This window comes from Gossypium arboreum, chromosome 10 (assembly GCF_025698485.1).
Source record: "Gossypium arboreum isolate Shixiya-1 chromosome 10, ASM2569848v2, whole genome shotgun sequence".
Lineage (NCBI taxonomy): Eukaryota > Viridiplantae > Streptophyta > Magnoliopsida > Malvales > Malvaceae > Gossypium > Gossypium arboreum.
The window spans coordinates 125,106,042-125,130,102 of record NC_069079.1 but is presented as its reverse complement, the minus strand read 5'-3'; the positions used below and the strand labels follow the sequence as shown (position 1 = coordinate 125,130,102).

Here is a 24,061-nt window from a genome sequence, read left to right as displayed (position 1 = left end):
TAGTCAATTGGGTAAAAAGAACTAAATTGAATTAAGTGCAAAATTATGAAATGTGATTAAATAACTCTAGTAATAATTAAAGGAGGATTAAATAGGCAATTAATTGGGCTGGACGGCATGTGTATGCAGGAAAATGCAGGAAAAATAAAAATCAAGTGTGAACAAAGGGCAAAATTGGAAATTTTGCAAATTAAGCATATAAAATAAGATAAAATTGAAAAAGCTAGAGATATCATCATTCTTCTTCAGCAAAAATGCCATGGGAGGTCTGGAAGTTTCTGTTTTTTCATACTTTGACATATGTGAGTTCAATTCTTGCCATTTTCTTTGAGATTTTTATGTTTTGTGACTTTTACAATTAGGTCCAAGTGTTTAATTCATTAGTTTTTGATTTTATGGACAAAATTGAAAGCTACCATTAATAAGTGTTGGCTGTTTATGATGAACTAAAATGGATTTGAAGCTTTGATTTTGTTGTTTGATGATTTTATCAAGTAATTTCAATAGAAATTGATTTTAGAGCCTAAGTGTGAAAAAGTTGTGAATTAAGGTTTAGTGTTGAAATTCTGATTTTCAAAGGTTGTGTAATAGTTTAGAATGATGGAATAAAACGTTAATTTAGAAAAATTAGCTTAATTGATGGGCTAATTGAGCAAGGACTGAATTGTATGACCAGTGAAATTTACAAGAAAAATGGTAATAAACATCTTGAACTAAAACAGTTTTGGACAGCAGCAGTAGGTTAACTTTGAAAAATCACCATAAATTGTAGAAATTGAATTAGAGGATGAAAAAAATATTGAATTAAAGCTTATTGAGTCTAGTTTCTTATAGAAGAAACTATATAAGCAATTGAATTGTAAATTATGAGATATAATGAATTTTGTGAGACAAGGTCAGAATGAATTTGGGTTCCCCAATTTTGACTTTGGAAAATCACAAAAATTTGGAGAAAAATAATTAGAGGCTCAAACTTATATTTTAGAATCCTTAATGAGTCTATTTTTAAGATAAATCAATGAAAACATTATTCAAGTTCTGTACTGTGAGATAATTAATTTTTAGTGAAGAGAGGTCAGAAATGCAGTGAAACAAGGGAAATTTTAATGAATAAACTGTACTAATTGGCTAAACCAAAAAACTGAAAATTTTATGGTGGAAAGATATGTGAGTCTAGTTTCAGGAAAAATTTACGGATCTTAATTTGGAGCTCTGTAGCTCGAATTATAAATAAGTGAGTGACTATGACTCGTGTGGACAGCTTGATGTGAGCATTTATAAGTAAATTGTGAAATAGTACTTACAAGAATGTTATATACATTAAGGATGTGGAATGGAGAGGAGGAGGAAAATAAATATATGTGGAATACATGAAAACTATGGTATATGAAATATTGATATAACGAAATAAATGATATGTGTTTATAAGAAAACAGAAAGAGAATGATATGTATCATGACATGTATATATATATATATATATATATATATATATATATGACTAGTTTCAATGTGATGCTTGTTGGGTATGAAGTTGAATTGAAATGTTTCAGGCAAACATGTTATTTTGCGCATCTAAATCGTGGTATTTTATAAAGATATGATCTAGCTTTAAATATGAATGCTTAATGATTAAGCTGAGGATATTTGGTAAGATGATAATCATGGTATAAATGTATAAGTGGTTCTATAATAGATAAGGTAAAATGAGTATGAGAGACATACGTATGATGACATACAAATGCTATGTTTGTAGTTTAATTGAGAATGTTTAATCATTAAATGAATACCATGTTATATGCTTTTGATTTTGTATAAGTGTGTAAGAGATTAAGGTTGACCAAAGCTTGCAAAATAGCCTAGGTATTGACCACACAGGCAGAGACACGACCGTGTATGGAACACGACTTTAGAACACGGGCGTGCGATTTGGCCGTGTGCCCCTAAATTGATGATGACGTCATAAACAGAGAGCTCAACGGACAAGGGACATGGGCGTGTCCCAAGCCACACGAGCGTGTGGAATCCACACGGCCCAACTACACAGGCGTGTGGGTACTGCTTTCAAGTAAAATTTTTAAAAATTAAGCGAAAAATTTTATGAAAAATCAGTTGAGTTCCGACTTGATTTTAATGTTTATGTTGGGCTTCGAGGGCCCAAATAAAGGTCGTTATATATATATATGATCTCAGAAAGTGAATAATAAATGATTCGATTAATCTGTAAATGTTCTGCATTTACTGGTAACACTTTGTAACCCTGTTTCGGCGATGGATAAGGGTTAGGGGTGTTACAGTGTTTATGGGTCGGGTTGTGTCCAACAAAAATTTATGCTCACTTATTAGGCTCGGGCCCAACCCGATTTGAAAAATGGGCCTAAAATTTTGCCCAAGCCTAATCCGGATAAAAATACTAAAATTTTGACCCAATTCGCCCACTCGTATTTTTATACTATTTTTAAAAACATAATACATCAAAAATATTAAAACATTAAAATAAATGTTTACCAACAAATTGAAAAAATATGTATACTTAAATAACACTAAGATAAATGTAACTTAAAAAGCAAATGTGAAAAATAGTAACAAAATTAACAATAAAATATGAGTTATACAATATCCAAATAATAACAACAAAATGTAGTAATATAATTATGAAATGGTAGCAAAACAGTGAAAAAAATCAATAAGAAAATAGCAAGAAAAAAATAAAAATAAAAAAAATATTTTTTTTTCATATTCGAGCTAAGTCAGGCTTGGTAAAAAAAGCCCTACCCGAGGTTCGGCTCATTTTCTAAGCAGGTCTTATTTTTTTTGCCCAAACTCATTTTTCAGGCTTATATTTTTACCCAAACGCTCTCACTTTTCGGCTGGGTGACTCAACCTATGGACAGGTCTAGAGGTGTGTTGTTCCATATTGAAAATCAATCCATAAGAAGAAATTATCTTGATTATTGGATCGAATCCCCTATTTTAAGGAGATGGAATCGAATGTCTAAAAACTTATCTTGAAAATCTTGGACTTTGTTAAGATACTCTCAATGTTGATTTTATTGCTACTTTGATGGGATTAAGATTCTAACTAAACTTATTTATGGGTTCAGCTATTCATCCAAACCTAAAGGCTCACCCAAAATTTGAGAGGGTTTGGATAAAAATATTAGGTCTGAAAAATGAGCATGAACATTCAAGGCTTAAGCCCAACCAAACCCAACTCAATTTTTTAAGTTTGTAATGTTTTATATTATTTATATATTATATTATATATTATTTTTATATATTGTATTAAAAAATATTTATTCCTTTCCCAACCCCGTCTATTTATTTTAATCGGAAAATCATAAAGGGCGAGGATCACGAAAATAATAATAGGAATTCTCATTTATTCCTTTCCAACCCTTTATTTAACACAAGAAAACCTCGAAAAGTTTCTGCAAAATACACAAAGCAAGCCACGAAAAACTGATACACAAAATCAAAACCCAAACTAATTTGCAGAAAGTTTTACTTTTAAATAGAAGTCTTTTGACAAGTATATTTAACTAATATTCTCTTAAAGTATATTTTAGAATTAAAAAAATTAAATTATTAAATATGCATTTCAAAATTATTTAAAGGGACAAATATTAAAATTGTACATGAACATTGATTGGATATACAAATTACTACACAAATTTTGATTTGGTATCATTATATATATAAAATTTTAATTGTGATTCAAATGTATATACGAAATTTCTTCAAACTTAATGTCTATGAACATCACAATTCTTGGCTGTTGGGTATAGTTCCCTTTTGCAACTCCTTTTATGGTGTGATTCCATGTCTCTTCACACTTTTTACATTCCCAATTTCTTGTTATATAATAACTGTCATGACATACACCATAAAAATATCCCATATATGCAAATATTTTCTTTTCCAAATTCGTTGATTGTATCTTTTCAAACTCGAGTGTAAAAAAGTTCTTTTACAAAGTAAATAAAAATGCCAAAATTGACAATTTTTCAAATTTTAAATTTAAATTTACTCAATTAAATAAATTTGTATTCATTTTAATTTTGAGGACAACAATTAAATACAAAAGTTTGAACTCATATTTCTGAAATATAACATCATTAGATATGACATAACAGATACTAATTTATTAATATTTATATCATATTTCTAGTCATTAAACATTGCACATTGAATTGAATTTTGTGTAATTTTAAGATTTAATCTTTATTAAAATTATTAAAAAATATATTTTTAATTAAAATTAAATAGAGTACATTTATAAAATTTCATCATAATTTTGATTTTTGTTTAACTATTAGCCTTTTCAATAAAATAAATAATGATTTCTTTTCTTTTCATGATATCAAGGTGGCTTCCTCGGTCGCACCACGGGGCACCATTTTTTTTTTTAAACTTTTGAGTATCAAAGGCATAATCGAATTAGTCCTAAATGATTAAAACTAAAATTCATGGAAGAAGCAAAAATATATAATTAAATTACCTGCCTTTTCTAACTTTATATTGCTTCCTTGTCGACCACCATTGACGGACCATACCAGTCTTTAATTTTTGAATCAATCACACCCTTCTAATTTTTAAACCTTCATTATAAAAATATTATTAAATATAATTTCATGAAATATAATAATTCCCTTTGCTTTTTCACTTTACCTTTATAATGATGAAGGTTCTTTCTTCTTCTTCTTTTCTTTAATTTATTCTTCAAATTTTCTTCACATATGACATGCCTAAGAGCTTTATCTAATTGTCTAGTTGGGTCAATGAACTTCAGTAATCATTCTTTATCTATTAGCCTTTTCAATGAAATAATAATGATTTCTTTTCATGATATCAAGGTGGCTTCCTCGTTCATACCACGGGGCGCCATTTTCTTTAAACTTTTGACTATCAATGCCATAATCCAATTAGTACTAAATGATTAAAAACTAAAATCCATGGAAGGAGCAATTCTTTTAACCTTGTAATAGGTGATTAATTTAATTCTTTTAAAAATTAATAATAAAGTTTAATTTAAAGAAAGTTAAATTTATCATATTCAACTGATTAATACTCTCTCTACATAAATACCAACTCTAAAATTAAAAAATAATATTTTGGTCAATTGAATATTCAATATTGTTGCAAATATAAGAGAACATGAGTTCAATTGACATCCTCCTCTTTAAAATGATGATTAAAATTTTTGTGACACCCATTTAACAAAGTATTTGTGGATACCCTCTTTGCCTAGGCCCAACTTGACCCAAAATATGTACTTTCCATTTTATCCCATCCAAATTTAGTCTGTATAAATTTAAAAGAATTCATTCCCAGCTCAATCCTCCCTTAATTACTTTATTAATTTTTCTCAAAACTTAAATAACACAATACGTATTAAAAAATTTAACCATTAATAATATATGTTATACTAATTAGAATTATAAAATAATATTAACACACCATCTTTAAAAAAAAATAACATAAACTACTTAATCTAAACTTAAGATGAACTTCCTTACCAATGGAATGAACTTGATTTTATTTGTCGATGACCATCACCAATACAAACCCGAAAACTTCGTTACGGTTTCGGGGTCTAGATTAGACGGACCCACTAAACTGGGCCATACATAAAAACCATGTAGCCAATGTCGACGATCAATACGAGGAAGAAGAATTTTGGTTTGGGAATGTTTACTCTCCTGCAAACATAAAACATGGTCTGGTATTCTACCAGGAAAACCAACAATATTGAGAAACTAATATTACAAACGGAGGCTACATCATATAATAAGTGTGTGTTTTTATTGGAAAACTCGAATGAATGTTCCCATGACCATGAGGAAACATCAAATAAATTCATGTAAGATCTCCCAAATAAGGCAAGTGTTAGAAGAATCAAGGAAGAGAATGAATGAGGTGGTAGGAGAAGTGCTGTTAAAAACACTGCTGCCCAGAATGTCAAAGTGTTGTAAAACCAAAACGAGGGGTTTCAAATGTCCAATCATCTTCTTTGGAAACGTCCATTACGGAGGGACGGCGTATGGGTGCAGAATTGATTTCGGTTTTATGCAAAAAATTGTGGGAATTTAGAGGCTCATCTTGACTTGAAGAGACTTGGTATTTAGTGGATGGACTGTCATCAGGTTCTTTGGAGGGCTTAAAGAGGCTTCGTAAGTGCTTGTTATAATTAGTACCGTCACTACTAGAAATGTGTTGCGCATCTCATGTGCCATACCCTTCTTTCCTCGACCTGCTCTTGTTGCCCATTTTTGAGACCGTGGAATCTTGTCTTTTAAAGATTCGATGTGGAATGAAGAGATGGAGGTATTGGGAAGCGAGGAAGAGGAACCACTCAAACCTCGAGCTTTGCTTAGCATATCTATAATCCTATCTGCTTGCCTTTCATTCCATGGGTATTGTGATTGGATATCTAGTGCTGTCAATCCCTCCAAATTTTTGGCATTGATTTGGTTTTGCCGCATGTGTTCCACGTTAGTATAACTAATAAGTTAGTTAGACTGTTATAGGCTGTTAAGTCTGTTAGCAGTTAGCTGTTAGTGCAGTTGGCTCCTGTTCTCTATTAAATAGCAATTGTATTCAGAAGTCAGATATGAAAAAATGGTGTATTCTTCTTGATCATCTTTGTTTCCTTTAGTTCTTCTATGCTATAGTTTAACATGGTATCGGCTAGCCATTGATTCCTGGAGTTTTGTTTTTCTTCTTTTTCTCTTTGTGTCTATTCCTTCCAGTCTGTCAGCTGCGCGTTCCGATGTCCTCTACTCTTGTTGATGGAGTTGTTGATAGCCGGTTCTTTACTACCAAGAAAATAGGTGTTCTTCTTGATGACACTAATTTCTTGTTATGGCGTCAGTAGGTTCTCTTGGCAATCAAGACATACAAACTTCAATAGTTCTTGGATACACGTACTGTTCCTCCTCCTTTGCTTGTTCCGGATGCTGATGGTGTTCTCCAGGAGAATCTTGAGTTTGCTAAGTTTGAACAGCAAGACAGTGCGCTTGCTTTATGGCTCCTGTCTTCCGTCAGTCAAGCTGTCCTTCCTCATCTTATTGGTATGGATACTTCTGCTCAAATCTGGAACGCTATTATTAGTTTTTACGGCAGCAAAACTACATCTAGGTTAATGTTTTATAGGCGTGCCCTACATTCTCAGCGTAAGGGTGATTTGTCTATGAAATATTTCTTGATGAAGATAAAAGGGTATTGTGATAACCTTGCCAGTTGTGGAGAGGCCATTAGTGATCATGAGCATGTCACTGCCATTCTCAATGGCTTGCCGTCCAAATATGAGTTGATCATCACGATCATCACCGCCAATCCAGTTCTGTACAATGCTCAGGGTGTAACTACTATGCTGCTTGATGCTGAAGTTCGTCACCAGGTTCTCATGACTGAGGTTCCTAGCTCCGCCAACATAGTGACTCATCAGTCTGCTGATTTAACTACTTCTTCACCAGCTTATCGGTCTCCCTCCAACACTTGAGGTCGTGGACGTGGTCGCTCGTCCGGTTTGCGATTTCAATGTCAGTTATGTGGTAAGCAGGGTCATCTAGTGGATCGCTGCTACTATCGATTTAATGCTTCGTACAAAAGTGCAGGCTACAAACCTCCTCCACAACCACATGCCAATGTTTGTATGTATGGTTCGGGGACTCACATGGTGCCTTGGCCTAATTCATCCTCTGTGCCAACCTCAACTTCTGCTCCTGTCTCTCAACCAGGCTGGTATTTTCTACCTGTTCCAGTGCCTACTTGGCCCAATTCGTTTCTAGTCAATGCTTCACAGTCTGCTAGTGTGGCTACTTCGATGTCTCCTTCTCAAGCTCTCATTGCAACTTCAGAAGTTGTTAGTGAAAATGCTTGGTATCCGGATTCTAGGGCTACACATCACCTTACTTATTCGCCTTCTTCAATGGGTAAGAGCACTTCCTACAACGGCCCAGGTAAGGTGTATGTTGGAAATGGTGCTACACTTCCTGTTTTATCTACTGGTCAGTCTTCTTTGCTCACTCGTACAAGACCGTTATACATAAGATCTTTACTCTTTGTACCTGGTATAACAAAGAATCTGTTGTCTGTATCCAAGTTCACAAAAGAGAATCAGGTGATCTTTGAATTTCTTCCTACACAGTGTCAGGTGCATGATCTAAACACCAAGGAGGTGCTTCTTCAAGGATCTGTTCATCATGGTCTATACAAGCTAGATTTACGTGGCTCATCTCACATTGGATTGCCCTCTGCCTCAGCTCAATGTTTTACTACAAGCTCAAATGTTCCTTTAAATGTTTGGCATGCTAGGTTAGGTCATCCTTGCAAAACTATACTTCTAAGCTAGTTGCTTCTGATGACAGTCCCTCGTTTGCTGATGGGCATCGTTATCACAGTGCTGTTGGTATGCTTCAATATGTTTGCATCACACGCCCTGACTTGTCTTTTTGTGTTAATAAACTTAGCCAATATATGAATTCTCCAAGTGAGTTACATTGGAAGGCTGTCAAACGTGTGTTGAGGTATCTCCTTCGAACAATAGATCATTGACTATATCTCTCTAAGGGTCCGTTTGCCTTAGTCTACTATTCTGATGCTGACTGGGCTTCCTCAGTCGAAGATCGGCGTTCCACCACTAGCAATGTTGTGTTCTTAGGGGCAAATCCTATTGCTTGGTGCTCTAAGAAGCAACCAGTTGTATCCAGGTCTTCGTCAAAAGCTGAATATCGAAGCTTAGCCAATTCTGTGTCTGAGCTACTGTGGGTCAAGCAGCTGTTAGATGAGCTCGGCATGCCTCTTTCTCAACCTCTTAATGATCTAGTGCGATAACACCTCTGCTGTTTCAATGGCTGCAAATCCCACACATCATGCCAGAGTTAAGCACGTGGAGATTGATCATCATTTTGTTCGAGAGAAAGTCATTGATGAAACACTGCAGGTCAATTTTGTTCCATCTGACAAACAAATTGCGGATGTCCTCACCAAGCCCATCACGCCCAAATAGTTTGCAACCTTTCGCCACGCTCTTCGAGTTTTGTCCAGTGATGATTGTGTTTTACAAGCAAAAGTTAGGTAGACTGTTATTGACTGTTAAGTCTGTTAGCAGTTAGCTGTTAGTGCAGTTGGCTCCTATTCTCTATTAAATAGCAGTTGTATTCAGAAGTCAGATATGAAAAAATGATGTATTCTTCTTGATCATCTTTGTTTCCTTTAGTTCTTCTATGCTATAGTTTAACATTCCAGCAATACTTTTACCACCTGTTAATAAAATATTCATATAAGTAACCCTTTTATCATACATACATACTTATCAATAACTGACTTAATGACAAAAATTAGCATATACCCGTGGTCTGTTTCTGATAGCTACAAACAGTGTTGCCATCAATGTCTGGCCAACTCAGTAGTTCTGTCTCCCAACGTTAGGCAGACTCATGGCGGCTTCTTATAAGCCACCCCACCAAGACTTGGAAAGCTTCAAACATGTTTTTTTTCACAGCAAGATGGAATACCGTCTCATCTCGAACAGTCACATCTGCAATAGCCTCCGGACAAACCTTAAGTAACTTGATCAAAAGATCAACATTTCCAGTTTGAACCACATGATGCAGAGGAGTGAGGTCCCCCCTCCCTTTGACACGAACAAGGCCTTCATCAAACCTGAGAAGTAGAAGCACTGCTTGAGTTCTGTCATTTTGCAGAGCCAAGTGCATGAGGCTAAACCCACCTTGGTTTAGCTTTCTTGCAAACGTTGGCTTTAATTTGATCATCTCCATCATAAACTCAATATGCCCAGCAGAAGCTGCTACATGCAATGGAGTATGAGAAAAAGGCACAGCATCAATACGCTCTAAAACGTATGGATCACGCAGAATCAACTCATACAAGAGGTTAATATCTCCTGTTTGGGCGGCCTGTATCATCGTCTCATCCATAGCTTTTTTTGGAGGGTAATAAATTAGGCAGTAAATTTTCAGATAATTGAAAATTGAAAACTAAGGAAATTTGCAGCAAAACACAGAAAAAAGAACCAGAAGAGAATGTAGGAAAGGAAATAAAACTTATATTTTGCAAAAACACAGGAATCTGACCAAAATTTATACTTGATTCGAACACTCTTGTCTAAAAAAACAAATTTCATCCAAAGTCGAAGGAAACTTCTAAGTACTCCAAAGCCATAGAAAATACACATCCAGTCCAAATCAAATGCAACTCAAGTGGATTAAATATTTTGATTTTATAGGTGAGTAAAACACACTAATTTGAGAAAATAAAACGTCTCGAAAGGTCTAGGGAAATTTCGAAGTAGGAAATCATAGACCAAACAAAAGACAAGCTAAATGAGTGGTAAAGGGAGTGATGACAGAATGATTTAGTGGACTATGATTAACACGTGCTGCCCAAAAGGTCAAAGTGTTGTCAAACCAAAACGAGGAGGGTTCAAATGTCCAATCATCTTGTTCCAAAATGTCCATTGCGGGGGGACTGAAAACTAAAAAAAGAATGAAGTTTCCAATTTGAACCACATGGTGCACAGGAGTGAGGCCCGCCCTCCCTCTGACACAAACAAGGATTTTGTCAAACCTGAGGATTCGAACCACTGCTTGAGTTCTATCATTTTGCTAAGCTAAGTGCATGGGGCTAAAGCCATCTTGGTTTAGCTTTCTTGCAAACCACGGCTTTCAGCTGATCATCTCCATCAGAAACTCAATTTGCCCTGCAGAGGCTGCGACATGCACTGGAGTATGAAGAAAAGGCACACAATCAATAAGCTGTAAAACATATGGATCATTCTTAATTAACTCATACAAGACATTAATATCTCATCTTTGTGCAGCCTCTATCATCCTCTCATCCGTACCTTTTTTGTTTTTGGGTAATAAATTATGCAGTAAAGTTTCAGATTACTGAAAGCTGATGAAATTTGCAACACAACACAAAGAAGAAAGAACCAGAAGACAACATAGAAAAGGAATTAGAACCTACATTTTGCAAAAACACAGGTAGCTAACCACAATTTATACATGAATTGAAAACTCTAGTTTGAGGAAACAAATTTCCAAGTCCAAGGAAATTTCCAAGTACTAAAGCCATAGAAAGAAGGTATCCACTCCATATAAAATACACATTAAATGTAAAGGTTGATTTTATAAATGATAAAAACACACTAATTTGAGAAAATAAACATATTTAAAGGTAGGAGGGAATTTCAAAGTACAAAATCTTAGACCATACAAAAGCAAGCAGGAGTGGTACTAAAAGGAATGATGAAAGAAAATTTTATTTAGTATATGTTAGCTCTTAGATTTGATCATTGTTCTCATATTAGGAGCTTGAATTTTTTTTTATTCAAGTTACTTCCTAATATTTCCTTGAAAAAACAAGTTACAGCTCGAAAACAGTTTAAGCTCCAATATAAAAATAATTGTCAAGTTTAGGGATTAACTTGTATTTAAAAAATATTCAAGCCCTAATGTAACAACAATTGTTAAATTCATAAATTAACTTGAAAAAAAAATTCAGTCCATATGTGAACCATTGCTAAGTTGGGCCCCCCAAAAAATGGATTAACTCTTTTTTCTTTAGGGTAAACTTTATACTTGGTCATCTAAGTATTAGTGTGTTTTTGATTTTGTAATCCGACTTTAACAATTTTCAATTTCGTCAACAATGTTATCAACATTAAATTTTTGGGTTAAAGCGTAAATTTGCCATCTTACTACAAATGAATATTGACCTTTGCCACTATACTCTGTTTTCATTTATATTCAGAGTTATATTTTCAAATTTTGTGTAAATTTATCAATCAACTATTATGTAAATGAATTTTACTATAAAATTTCAATTTTACTAAAATTTTCACCAAATTAAAATTTTTAATTAATTTTACCACTCAATATTAATTTGATGACTTTAAAACATTATATATTAAGAAAAATTCTTTCAAATATTTTATTTTAATAGTTAACAATAATTTAACTTATAAATATTAAAATTAATAAATTAAATTAGAAATTCTATTTTTAATGAGTCCATATATCATAAAAGAGAAAAATAAATTTATTCTATAAAAAACCATTTTATTTAAATTTAATATTATATTAATTAACTTATTATTAAATATTAAAGTAAAATATAAAACTATTTTTATTGAATTTACCCTTCAAATTATTTTAAATTTAAATTGAATAGAAAAATAAAAAAATCTAACTTTAGTGGAAAAATTCAATTAAATTAAAGTGAAACAATAAAATTCAATATCAAATATCAAATATCAATTAAAGTGAAGTATAATGACAAATTTGCACATTAACCCTATATAATTTTATTACTCATTTGTTAAATTATTAATGAAATGTTGATGTGACTTAAAAGATCTATCTAAATTTATTTCACAAATTGAAGCCCAAAAACATTAGGAAGATGTCCAAAATGGCCTAAAAGTTTGACGCATAAATAGTTGAAAAACCTAAATAATAATAATAATAATAAACTATGTTTTAGTTTGACTAGAACCAAAGTCATTCACGATAGAGCTTCCTTCCCTAGAAAGTTTCGTTGAAGTTAAAAAGGATGAGGAGGAATTTCTTGAGACTTTGGATAAAGTCGAACAGAAAAAAAAAAAAGATGAAGTTATAAGGGAAGAGGTTAGGATGAAATAACAATGCAAGATGATAGATATTTTGTTAAGCCTATGCACATTAATTTTATCTTTGCTTCAAATAGCTTTAAGCTTCATGAAAAATCAATATATAATACTAGAATTTCTTCCATAAATTTTTAATTTTAATACTTGATTTACTTTTAACCAATTTGCACTTTCTACAGGTTATGTCAATTAACCACCATCCCTTCAACTCAATCACATACTTTTACTGTATTGAAATTATAATTAGGTGTGAGAATGGTTGGTTAAAGAACCAAAAGGGGATCAAAACTCTAGAGTTGCTTCGACTTTTAAGTTGCTATTAGATTTTACTCATGTTCAATTTTACTAAGTCAAGACGTTATTCGAATCATTCTTTGGTGAAATAACATAACAATTAGTCTAGTAGTAGATAAATCGTTAAGATCTTCATGCATTGCATTTAGAGCAAAATCAAGAGGTTGAGACCAACAATGAATGCCAATGCCCATTCTTTCTGCAGCCTTTGCTAAACAATCAGCCAGCCTATTGCAATCTCGATGCACATGTTTTAAGTTGGTATCCCAATCACGGCTTAACAAATCTCAAACCGCATTAACAACATGTGATTCTGGATATGGTGTAGCACTTCCAAACAATCTATTTCTAACAAAATATCTCGACATCCAAACTTCTAAGGCTGATCAATACCAGTCAGAATGTTCTAGAATTCTGCTTCATATGCATTGCACATCCCTATGTTTTTTTACAAATCACAGACACCACAAACCTGTTGCATTGTATTCCTATTTGTAATTATGTTAGGCAGGCGATTGGTTAGCAAGGACGACACAATTGGACAACTCTCACCGTTTTGCCCATTGTGGATCGGAACCTCATGGGTCAAATCCAACGTAGAATTGTTATCTAGTGACAAGTTGGTCCCTTCTTTCCAATTTATTTTGTTTTTGCTTGTTTTTTCTAAGGCTTGAAATAAATTCAACACTCTTTTTAAAGAAATAAAAAATGTTTCCTCCAGCTGGTTAATATATAATTTGTTTGTGTAAAATTATTAAATAAAAAATATATTCTAAATCTTTATATATTTTCTTAGTTCCTTATGTAGCACCCCAAACCCGGCCCAGAAGTTATGGCCAGATCCGGCATGCCACATCAAAAACGTAAAAAAAAATTTCCATTCTAAGTCCAGAAAATCGTACTTGATGTTCAAAAGATTAATTCATTAAGGGTTAAAGTGAATGGAAGTTGTGCACCAGGTAGGAAACCGGAAAAGAGGTGGTGAGTCCATCGGACTGCTTAAGTACCAAGCTCCCTTCGGATCCAATCCTAGACATGCATACCGCCATTGCCACACCTTAACGTCATGGATATTTCTAGGAAACCGATTTGATTAAGTCATTTTTACGAAAAGCAATTATTTTTGGAAAATACTTTCATTGCGGAAGCTTTGCTTGTTGTCGTGTTATTTTGAAATCAATTGTTGTTTTTGAAAACGCGCCCTAAAGCTATCCAATTTCAACATTTAAAATAAGTAATACCTATCTTAGTAATACATACTAAAACCATCAAAAATAATTAAGCGGCCTTATTACATTTAAAAACCCAAAACTTCAAACGTAAATAAAAGGATGTCCGGTTTACTGAAGAAAATCAAACTTTCGAAGCGGTGGCCACTCAATTCCCTCACGACTCCAAGCCCACTATGGTTGGGGATTACTGTATGGATGAAAATAAAAGGGGTGAGTTTGGGGAAACTCAGTGTGTAAGGAAAACCCATTAAAAGCCCAAGTCAGCTCAAGCCTATTGGGCCTAAGCCCATTCAGGTAACAGTGGTACTAGGCCAAAGCCCTTTTCAGATTACAATAAACTGGGCCTTAGCCCCTTATTCAAATAACAGTATGGCCCATAGGCCCATTTCAAAATACATGCAACATCAATAACATATGCAAGCCCATTTGGGTAACAGTGGTACTGGGCCAAAGCCCTTTTCAGATTACAATAAACTGGGCCTTAGCCCCTTATTCAGATAACAGTATGGCCCATAGGCCCATTTCAAAATACATGCAACATCAATAACATATGCAAGCCCATTTGGGGAGACTACTCAACCCACCAACCACTACACTCCACCCGTACCAGCCATACACTCCATGTGGGAATAGCTCAACCCACCCAGCCCAACACTCCACAGTTGCAGCATTGCTGCTCAGTTAACAGTAAATTGAGGCAAAGCCTCCAGTACGTGGACAAGCCACTTTCAGTACTTCCTCCGTCAATATCCCAGTCCCATGTATCAGATAATAACAACATGGCATACAGTAAATAACAACAGTCAAACATGCATTTAAGTCAATTTAACCCTAGGGGTATTTCGGTAATTTATCTTCTAGGGGTAAAACTGTAAATTTTCTACTTTTAAAGGTATTTCAGTAATTTATCTATTTTAGGGTTTTTCATGCATATTCCTACTTTTCACGTACTAATAGAATCACTACCGAGGGTTCTTACCGAATTGGGCCCGTTGGCCCATCATTCCAATTTTGGCCCATTAAGCCCAAAAATATCGAGGGCACAGAAATCATGCACTTTGCAATCCAAATTTTGCAGTTTACCAAAAACATTAATCGATTTACCTCACGAGCATTCGCACACTCGCAAATCTACAAAATACCGGTTTTCGGCATTTTAGCTTTTCGACTTTTGCCGATCCAGACTAAGAAAGAGGATGTTAGTTACACACCTATTTGCGACGATATGTTGACGAGATCCACACACGAACCACCTACAATTGGATTATTAACACGTTAATCTAACTATTCAAATACAAACTACGTATTAACCCCTTACAATATTCGGCCAACCACACCTACATATCATAGTAAGCTTATAAGAAATCAATAAGCAACTCATTAACAAATTTTTGTCAATGTTTACCACATAATCATAATTTCACTGCAAGCTGTCTTCCTGAACAACAGTCACTAAATTATTTATAACTGGAGCTACGAAACTCCAAATCAAGTTCCATTAATTTTCCCTGAAAATAGACTCATATATCTTCTATCCATAAAATTTTCAGAATTTTTGATTTAGCCAATCAATACCAGATTTTTCTCAAAGTTTCCCATGTTTCACTGTTTGACTAATCTGACCACTCTTCATTACGAATCAAATTTCTCATTGTACAGAATTCAAAATATGTTCTTGTTTATTTCATTAGAAACTAGACTCAATAAGCTTTAATTACATAATTTATTCAGCTTCTAATTCTTCTCCCACAATTTATGGTGATTTTCCAAAGTCACGTTACTGCTGCTGTCCCAAGCAGATTTATTACCAAATCACTCTTTCACACATACCTTGCATGCTTGTTATTTAAACATGTATATCACCAATCAATCATCACATATCTATGATTTTACTTAAGTATAATCTCCATTTCATCATTTTAAAGCACAACATGTTAGCCGATTTTTCCTTTAGCATCTAAGGCACATGCATGCTCATTTGTTTGGCTCAACTTCACATATCTTCCATTTTTCATCAAAAGAACATGAAACAACAACCATTTCCTTCATTTTAATTCATGACCAAATGCTCACAACACAACTAAAAATCAAAATATACTTCAAGAGTTAAGGTAGAATCAAGAAGAACTCATGAACCTCAAAATAGAAGCAAGGTACCAAGAACTTACCTTCAATTTTCCTCCTCCTAATGACCGAATACTCAAGAGCTTTCTCCTCTCCTTTCTCTTCTCTAACTTTCAGCTATGATGAACAAAGATGGACAAAAATTTGTTCTTTTCACCCTTTTCTTTTAATAAAACTTCATATTTCATCCATTTAATTCTTTAATACAAAAGACATGATATTCTTATCATGAAACATTTATCTAACCCATTATCATGAAACATTTACCTAACCCATTATCATGGAACATTTACCTAACCTATTATCATGAAACATTTACCTAACCCATTATCATGAAACATTTACCTAACCCATTATCATGAAACATTTACCTAACCCATTATCATGGAACATTTACCTAACCTATTATCATGAAACATTTACCTAACCCATTATCATGAAACATTTACCTAACCCATTATCATGAAACATTTACCTAACCCATTATCATGGAACATTTACCTAACCTATTATCATGAAACATTTACCTAACCCATTATCATGGAACATTTACCTAACCTATTATCAATTTGTATCAATTTGTACCATAAATTATGGATATCAAGTATACATTTTGTCTACAACAACATGATGGTTGGCCACTTCATGTAAAATGGGAGGTTTGTCATGCAAATCCTCCTATTTTGCACTCCTATTTATTTGGCCACTTCAATTTAGCCTATAGCATTTTCAAACATTTTCACATAGGTCCTATTTCATCATTTCACCCCCTTTTTCTTATGGAACAAAAATTAACTAAAATTGCCGGGTTCTATCTTAAGCTTGGGCTTTCTAGAGGCCCACTAACATAATTAAACCTATGCCAACATTCACAGGATTCCCGAAAATTGGGGCGTTACACCTTATTTTTAATTTTAGGAATTAATTTTATTACTTTTTAAATTTAAATATTCAATTTCAGTTCTTAAGATTGTAGTAGCCCAAATCTGCCCGGGCCCATAATTGAATAAATAAAACCAAAAAACAAAAAAATAAATGAATGTTTATTTATTTTAAACAGTCCATTTACAATAAATCAGGCCTCCAGGCCTGATAAGCCCAAATTCCCAAACCCTATATCCCTTTGTAACCCGATACACCCTTAGCCCAAAATATACAAGGCCCGGATGGCCCAAATGGTTAGCAGAACACGGAAAGGCCTAAGGTTTCTGAAAACTTAGGTGCCGCAAGAACACCAAAGGTCACAACCTTTCATTTGGGCGCCGTTCCAGTGACTTTTCATCATCCTCCATCGACGACGTGACTTCGGCCCCATATTGCGCCATAATCAGTGCACGAGTTAACGCCAGTGTATTCACCGCCAGATTCCCCGGCATTACCTGCAAAAGGAAATAAACAGAGACAGTACGAATAGTATATGGCAAGAAATCAAGCAAATAAAGACATACCAAAGATTTGTATTGTAATAATGCCTATAAAGGCCGGATATTAAACGATGTAAAGTACGTTTTATATACAGAGATACAATAAAAGAAAATCCCAGTCGATTGAAGAAACAGAGGTGATATACCTTTACCTTTTCATTTTTTCTCTAAATACATGCAAATACCATGAAAATAAATCAAAAAACGAATTTACCGTTGAAATCGCGTCTAAAAATTGAGACTTTTTGGCTTCTGACCGCCGTACGGGGCGGGGTCAGCGATGGTGCGTAGGCACGTGAGTCCGATGACCGGGGCTCGGATCGACGGAGACCGGAGCCTAGAGGACTGCCCTCTACTCCCTTTTAGAGAGTTTTTAGAGTTTTTTTTTAAAAACTAATAACAAAATGAATTTTGGACTTAAGTTTTAACATATATAGCATTACAAAAACGGTGTCGTTTTGGCTTAGTTCAATAAGCACTAAAACGACATTGTTTCAACAGAGGATCCGCGTGTTGACCCGATGACCCGAGGAGGATCCACGTGTTTTTGGTAAATGGGCAATTTGCTCAATCGATCCTTTCGTATTTTTTAATTTTATAATTGCATTTTATTTTTATTTTAAATTAACCTTATCCTTTTATGTTTGTTTCAATTTAGTCCCTCTGGTCATTATAAGGCTTATTCTGAAAACGGTGTCATTTTGGGATTAGGGTTGAATTACCCAATGAGTCCCTCGACTTTCAGTGCGTGTTTTAATCAGGTCCAAATTTTTTATTATTTTGCAATTAACCCCAGATTCTTCAATTAAATTCAATTTTAATCCTTTTTATATATTTAATTTATTTTAAATACCTTATATATCTTTATTTTTAAAATAATATATTAGTTATATATTATTTTTATTATCCATCATATTATTTTTATTATTCTATATTTTATTCTATATTTTATTACATATATTATTTTATTTTTTATAAATTATGTATTATTATTCATTAATTGTGTAAATTTTACTTTTAAAAGATTATTATTAAATAATAGTATATATTATCCTTATTTATATGATAGTATTTTTATTTCATCATATTTTATTTATATTTTATTCCATATCATATTTTATTATATATTATTCCTTATAGTATTTTTCCTTTTATTATACATTACATTATATACATTTTATTATATTTTTATATTACTTATCATATGGTTTATATTATTATATATTTTGTTTACAAATTATATTATATGCTATATATTTTACCATATATTATACCTTGCATTACTTTTACTTCATTATAAAAATATACTACTTTATTATTCATTAATTATATAGGTTTTTATTTTATTATTAGATAAATATGTGTAATATTAATGTAGACACTCACTTTTTCCCGGCCCATTTCAGTATTTAAAATAATAAACCTAAAAAAAAAAACGAAGTCCAAGTTCAGTCCAGAATTACAAATATAATTTGGCCCGATCGGAATGGCCCATTACTTGAAAAGATTTAAGGTCCATCTACAAGCTTGACTCATATGGAAATATAATCTTCAATGATATGCAATCTTAGATGTGATATGCAATCTTAGATATGATACAATCTTAGATATGATTGCAATCTTAGATATGATACAATCTTAAATATGACTGCAATCTTAGATATGATTTTGTAATCTTGGAGATTTAATTTGTAGATATCCTTTAATCTTAACCGTTGATGTAATTGATCTGTACCGTTGGATTTGGGGAGACTCAACTATAAATAGAGGCCTCTCCCTTCATTGTAAAGGACTTGAGTTTTGGGGAAGCAATAAGAATTCTTGAAAGCATTCACTCAAATTTCTCTCCCTCTTGCGTTCTTACTCTCTGTGGTTTGTTCTTATTTTATTCTTCGTCTATCTTAGTTTTTCAACCCTATTTTTATTTTAATTTCTTCATTTTTCAAATATGTATATTTTTCCTATCTTTTATACATTTGATTATGTATTTTATATATCATAATATTTAACATATAGTTTATTTTCAAATATATATTTTCTATGCATGTATATATATTATATAATCATTTCATTAAATATAAATTCTTTTACATATTTGATATTTTATACATTATTTTTCTAAACCAATATATTTTATATTTTTTATATAATTATTATTCTTATAAATATATTTTTATTATATATTATATTTTAAATTTATTATTAAATATCATATTTTTTATATGCTCATTCTATTTATCAATTGTTTATATTATACATATATTTTAAAAACTTATGTTTTTTATTATTATACAATCTTTGTTTTTACTTTAGAATTAATGTATTATTGTTATGTTATGTATTTCATATGTTATGTAATATCTTAGACTTTTATAATTTACTTTCAAATGCATATTTTTATATATGTACATTGATATATTGTATTATATGCATCATTTCATTTATTAATCCATTCATGTGTACATTAAATTATTGGATTGTATATTTTATATTTTATGTAGATTCTATTTATCCATTTGCTATGCATGTCATCTATTTTTACTCGTACATATTTTACACATTAATATTTACCATGTTTTTATATTATTTAATGTTTTATTTATAATATATTGTATATAATTAATACATTTATTATACTTTCTTTTGGGTATATTCCTATTTGCTTAGCATGATTATTTTTATTATTCTATTTTACCCTCTATATAGTGATTGCATTTATATAAAGTGTTATAATACTTTGTAATATACACTATTTGAATATCTATGTTTCGTAATATAGAATTGTCACTCTAAAAGGTCATTTAAAACAATATTTAAAAGTTTTATAAAAATAAAAAGGCAATGCTTAGTATTTGAAAGCTTGAGAAAATATCGCCCTAACTTATTGGGTTGCAACTTTTCTCGTTGAGTTCGAATAGTCAAGTACCCTTCTAAGTTTTTAAGATTTTCAAAATACGAGCAACTGTCTTGGAATTTCAAAACGTTGTGTCCTAACTTATTGGATGTGGCGATTTGTCGTTTGAGATAGGGATTTCCAAAAGGTTAACTTAGTGTCAATGTTTTGATCTGAGTGAACCCAAATTTTCAAAATCAAAGTATTTTAAAGAGGGTTACATCTTAAAATTTTTAAATTTCCGACATTAAAGACATTTGATAATCAATTAGGTACCAATTTTTGGGCGTTATGAGGTGCTAATCCTTCCTCAAATGCGTAATCGACTCCGAACCCGTTCTTTTATTTCGTGGACCAAAACTAATGATTTTAAAACAAAATGTTTTAAAGGTGATCCAATCACACCTAAAAAGATTGGTGGCGACTCCCGTTTTCATTTTTTAAAGGTTGATTCCCATTTTCCAAAACTTGATTTGAAAATGGTTTCGACAACTTGGCGACTCCGCTGGGGACTAATAAGAGAGTCAAGCCGTGTAATTGATTATCTCTTGTCTTAATGTCAGAAATTAAAAATTTTAAAATTTAATCCACTTTGCATTACATGTGTTTGTATTATTGCATGTGTTGCTATATTCTGATACGCATTGCATTTGCATGACCGTTGTGGTCACACCCTTAAGTGGGAGTGAGAAGCTACGCCTTGGTGAGGTTTTCGCCTCCGTGCAGGATAGTGGATAACTTTCGGGATACATCCGTACCTATGGTTTCGTGAGATTTTCATCTCCGTGTAGCCATAGGGAAATGTATTCCCTTGAACTGAACTCAATTCAAATGAGCCTATAATGGGTGAGGATCGAGGAATCTGCTGGTTCGGGTACCTCAAACTTTAGAAACAAACCACATATAGAAAAACCGTAAGAGCTCAATATAGATAGAATTATACTTAGGTTATTTTTATGTTTATTAATATCATATGATACTGACTGTTTTCTTTCTTTTGTGCATGTCATTTTGCATTTAAAAGGTATCGATTCACGGTCAGTTTCTAAGTTAGAAAGTTTTATTATGGAGAACGGATTCTTGATAGAATGGAGGGCAACGCTAACGTCCATAAATGGTCAAAGGAAACGCTGAAGGATACACATTAGAATTATGGGGTTACACTCGCATCAGCATGGCGCAAAATAATCTCCAGGAGTTAAAGGAAATATGGGATCAATGGAGTAATAAAGCCAAATAGTTGTTCTACAATAACTAAGGGGACTTGCAGTATTTGCTTGATAGGAGGATAGATGAGCAATTCAAAGTGAGTTTGGGAGTATTAATGGACACTTCTACCATTATAGCATTTCTCTTTCATATGAAGATGGTTGCCATGTGGATGGTAAGGGTATTGGAAGGAAAGTGATTGATAGAGTGCATGAGGCCTACAAAAATGAGTTGGATGGAAAGAATTTTGCCTATAATGGTAAAAAGCTCGTTTACTATAGGACCGCTACCAAACAACAAGAATGAGTTTACTATGTTGCACTTATCAGAGACAATGGAAATGCAAGCCCTGATGGTCTGTCAAAATGGGCACAAAACAATGAGATTAAAGAAGACCATATCATTTAAAGACCTTTAAAGTAGAGATTAGCTATGCTACAAGGATACCCATACAAGCAATGCTCTGCGAGAGCAGAAATCTGAAAACTCTCAAGAAGCATTGAGGATATAGGATATCATTTTAGGGCAGCATACTGCGGAACAGTGATGCCTGCTTGTTCACCATTTTCTCTCTCAAGATAATCAGAATAATTTCACAAGTATCAGAGGAGGTGTCCCTAGCTGCACGGATTACCCCACAAGTGAGGTCGTAGCTCAAACTTAGGAGGTAGCTGATTATTTACAGACATTGGCGGTACAGGCTGACATATTGAGCACCAATATGAGATACAATCAGATCGTGGCTAAGAGTTTGTTTTAAAACTTTGGGCATTAGGGCAAAAGCGTATTTGTAATCCACTTATATGTAAAGATATTCTTTTTCTAAATAAAGTTTTATTAATGAGATTGAATCGAGATCGATACCTTTTTGCATTCATGCATTTGCATTACATTACATCAAAGAAAAGAATGTGTTGATTTGAAATTTGATTCCTAAATAGAATAGTTTGTCATAAGGAAACGAATTTCTTGATAAAGTAGATTATAGTGCGGTCGTCTGAATATAGTCCAAATAAACAATGAGAGAAAGCTGATAGTCCATGGAGGAATACATGATGTGATTGCCAGAGATTCAAGCCAACAAAGGTTATCTAAGAGCACGATGAGAGAAAGCCGGAAGTCCACGAAGGAATACATGACTTGATTGCCAACGAAGATTATCCAAGAGCCGGTACTTTTTGATGAGTATCATGGAGATAAGCGAGCAAGAGATCGAGGCTCAAATTAAGCAGCAAAGAGCTAGTAAAGGCATCTTTTAGAGAATTTACAGGATTCGACCATGAAGAAAAGATCAATGTTTACTTGGACTATGAAGGGCAAGACCACATATGTAATCTATTTTCTTGTAAAGAAATCTGTTTTCTAGAAAAGTTATTCTAATGGAATTGAATTCAAGATCAACATCTCCTTTTCTTTTGCATTCATGCATTTGCATTGTATCACATCACATGCATTTAAATCCATAAAAAAACCCTAATTAGTTAAAGTTATTAAAAAGAGAAAGAAAAAGAGAGAGAGAGAAGAGGGTCACGGCTGAGTGAAAAAGAAGTTGAATGGGAATTAATGACGTTCCCTTACATATCCCCGACTTTTGTCTCAGGAGGAATAGCTTACCTGGAGAAGGGGGTGTTTGGAAATAAAAATCATCACATCAATGTCATACATGAGGAAGGGACTGAACAAAGAAACCTTGAGGGCATTCGCCCTTACGAACCGGAAAGTACTTTAAACAATTGGACTGCAGAAGAACTTCCTGTATCTTTAGGAATTTTACAGAGTAATATTCAGAACACTCTCATTGCTCTAAAGCCTAGGAGTAATGAGATTTCTTTTGTGAAATAGGCTCATGGTCGGACATCATTGTTTCAATAAAACATATCTTTCATGATTAATTCGAGCAAATGTTCCCTCATTCGTTATTCTTGGATTGCCATCAAATTTCTTCATTCATAACATGTAAATAGTTATTCTTAAATTCATTTATTCCTTGTATATTCTTTTGTGTGCCTATTATAGATCCCTGATATCAATGACACGGGCAACGATACTACAGATTCAGAGTTCCTTTTCAATGGGATATGTGTTTAGAGGAATCTCAGTACTTTGAAGGTGACAAAAATTGTGACTTGGTTCTGAATTTGTTGAAAATGGTTTTTACCCCATGAAGTGGTGGTAGGAAATATAACTTTAAAAGAAGGAAAGATTGCGAAATTGGAATTAGCTGATGA

General features: G+C 33.0%; 1 protein-coding gene and 2 long non-coding RNA genes across 4 annotated transcripts; 1 reads left to right on the top strand and 2 right to left on the bottom strand.

Annotated features, from left to right (window-relative positions):
- Positions 1 to 5,417: 5,417 nt before the first annotated feature.
- Positions 5,418 to 10,836, bottom strand: LOC108488192 (ankyrin repeat-containing protein BDA1-like). Of its 2 annotated transcripts, XR_008272500.1 has the most exons (3): positions 9,355 to 10,836; positions 7,234 to 9,266; positions 6,576 to 7,094 (listed from the first exon to the last, which is right to left on the bottom strand). XR_008272500.1 is itself a non-coding variant. In XM_053020434.1 (2 exons), the coding sequence occupies exon 1, from the start codon at positions 9,941 to 9,943 to the stop codon at positions 9,431 to 9,433; it is 513 nt and encodes a 170-aa protein (XP_052876394.1). In that variant the 5' UTR covers positions 9,944 to 10,836; the 3' UTR covers positions 5,418 to 5,701; positions 9,355 to 9,430. The 2 variants fall into 2 exon arrangements, 1 of the variants encoding a protein (XP_052876394.1); XM_053020434.1 differs by lacking the exons at positions 6,576 to 7,094; positions 7,234 to 9,266 and adding an exon at positions 5,418 to 5,701.
- Positions 10,837 to 14,367: 3,531 nt separating this feature from the next.
- LOC128282278 (uncharacterized) lies at positions 14,368 to 16,575 on the bottom strand. The gene is made up of 2 exons (XR_008272499.1): positions 16,352 to 16,575; positions 14,368 to 15,436 (listed from the first exon to the last, which is right to left on the bottom strand). It is a non-coding gene; the product is annotated as an uncharacterized LOC128282278 (long non-coding RNA).
- Positions 16,576 to 19,517: 2,942 nt separating this feature from the next.
- On the top strand, positions 19,518 to 22,688 carry LOC128282277 (uncharacterized). Its single transcript, XR_008272498.1, has 3 exons — positions 19,518 to 19,603; positions 21,351 to 21,538; positions 21,649 to 22,688. It is a non-coding gene; the product is annotated as an uncharacterized LOC128282277 (long non-coding RNA).
- Positions 22,689 to 24,061: the final 1,373 nt, after the last annotated feature.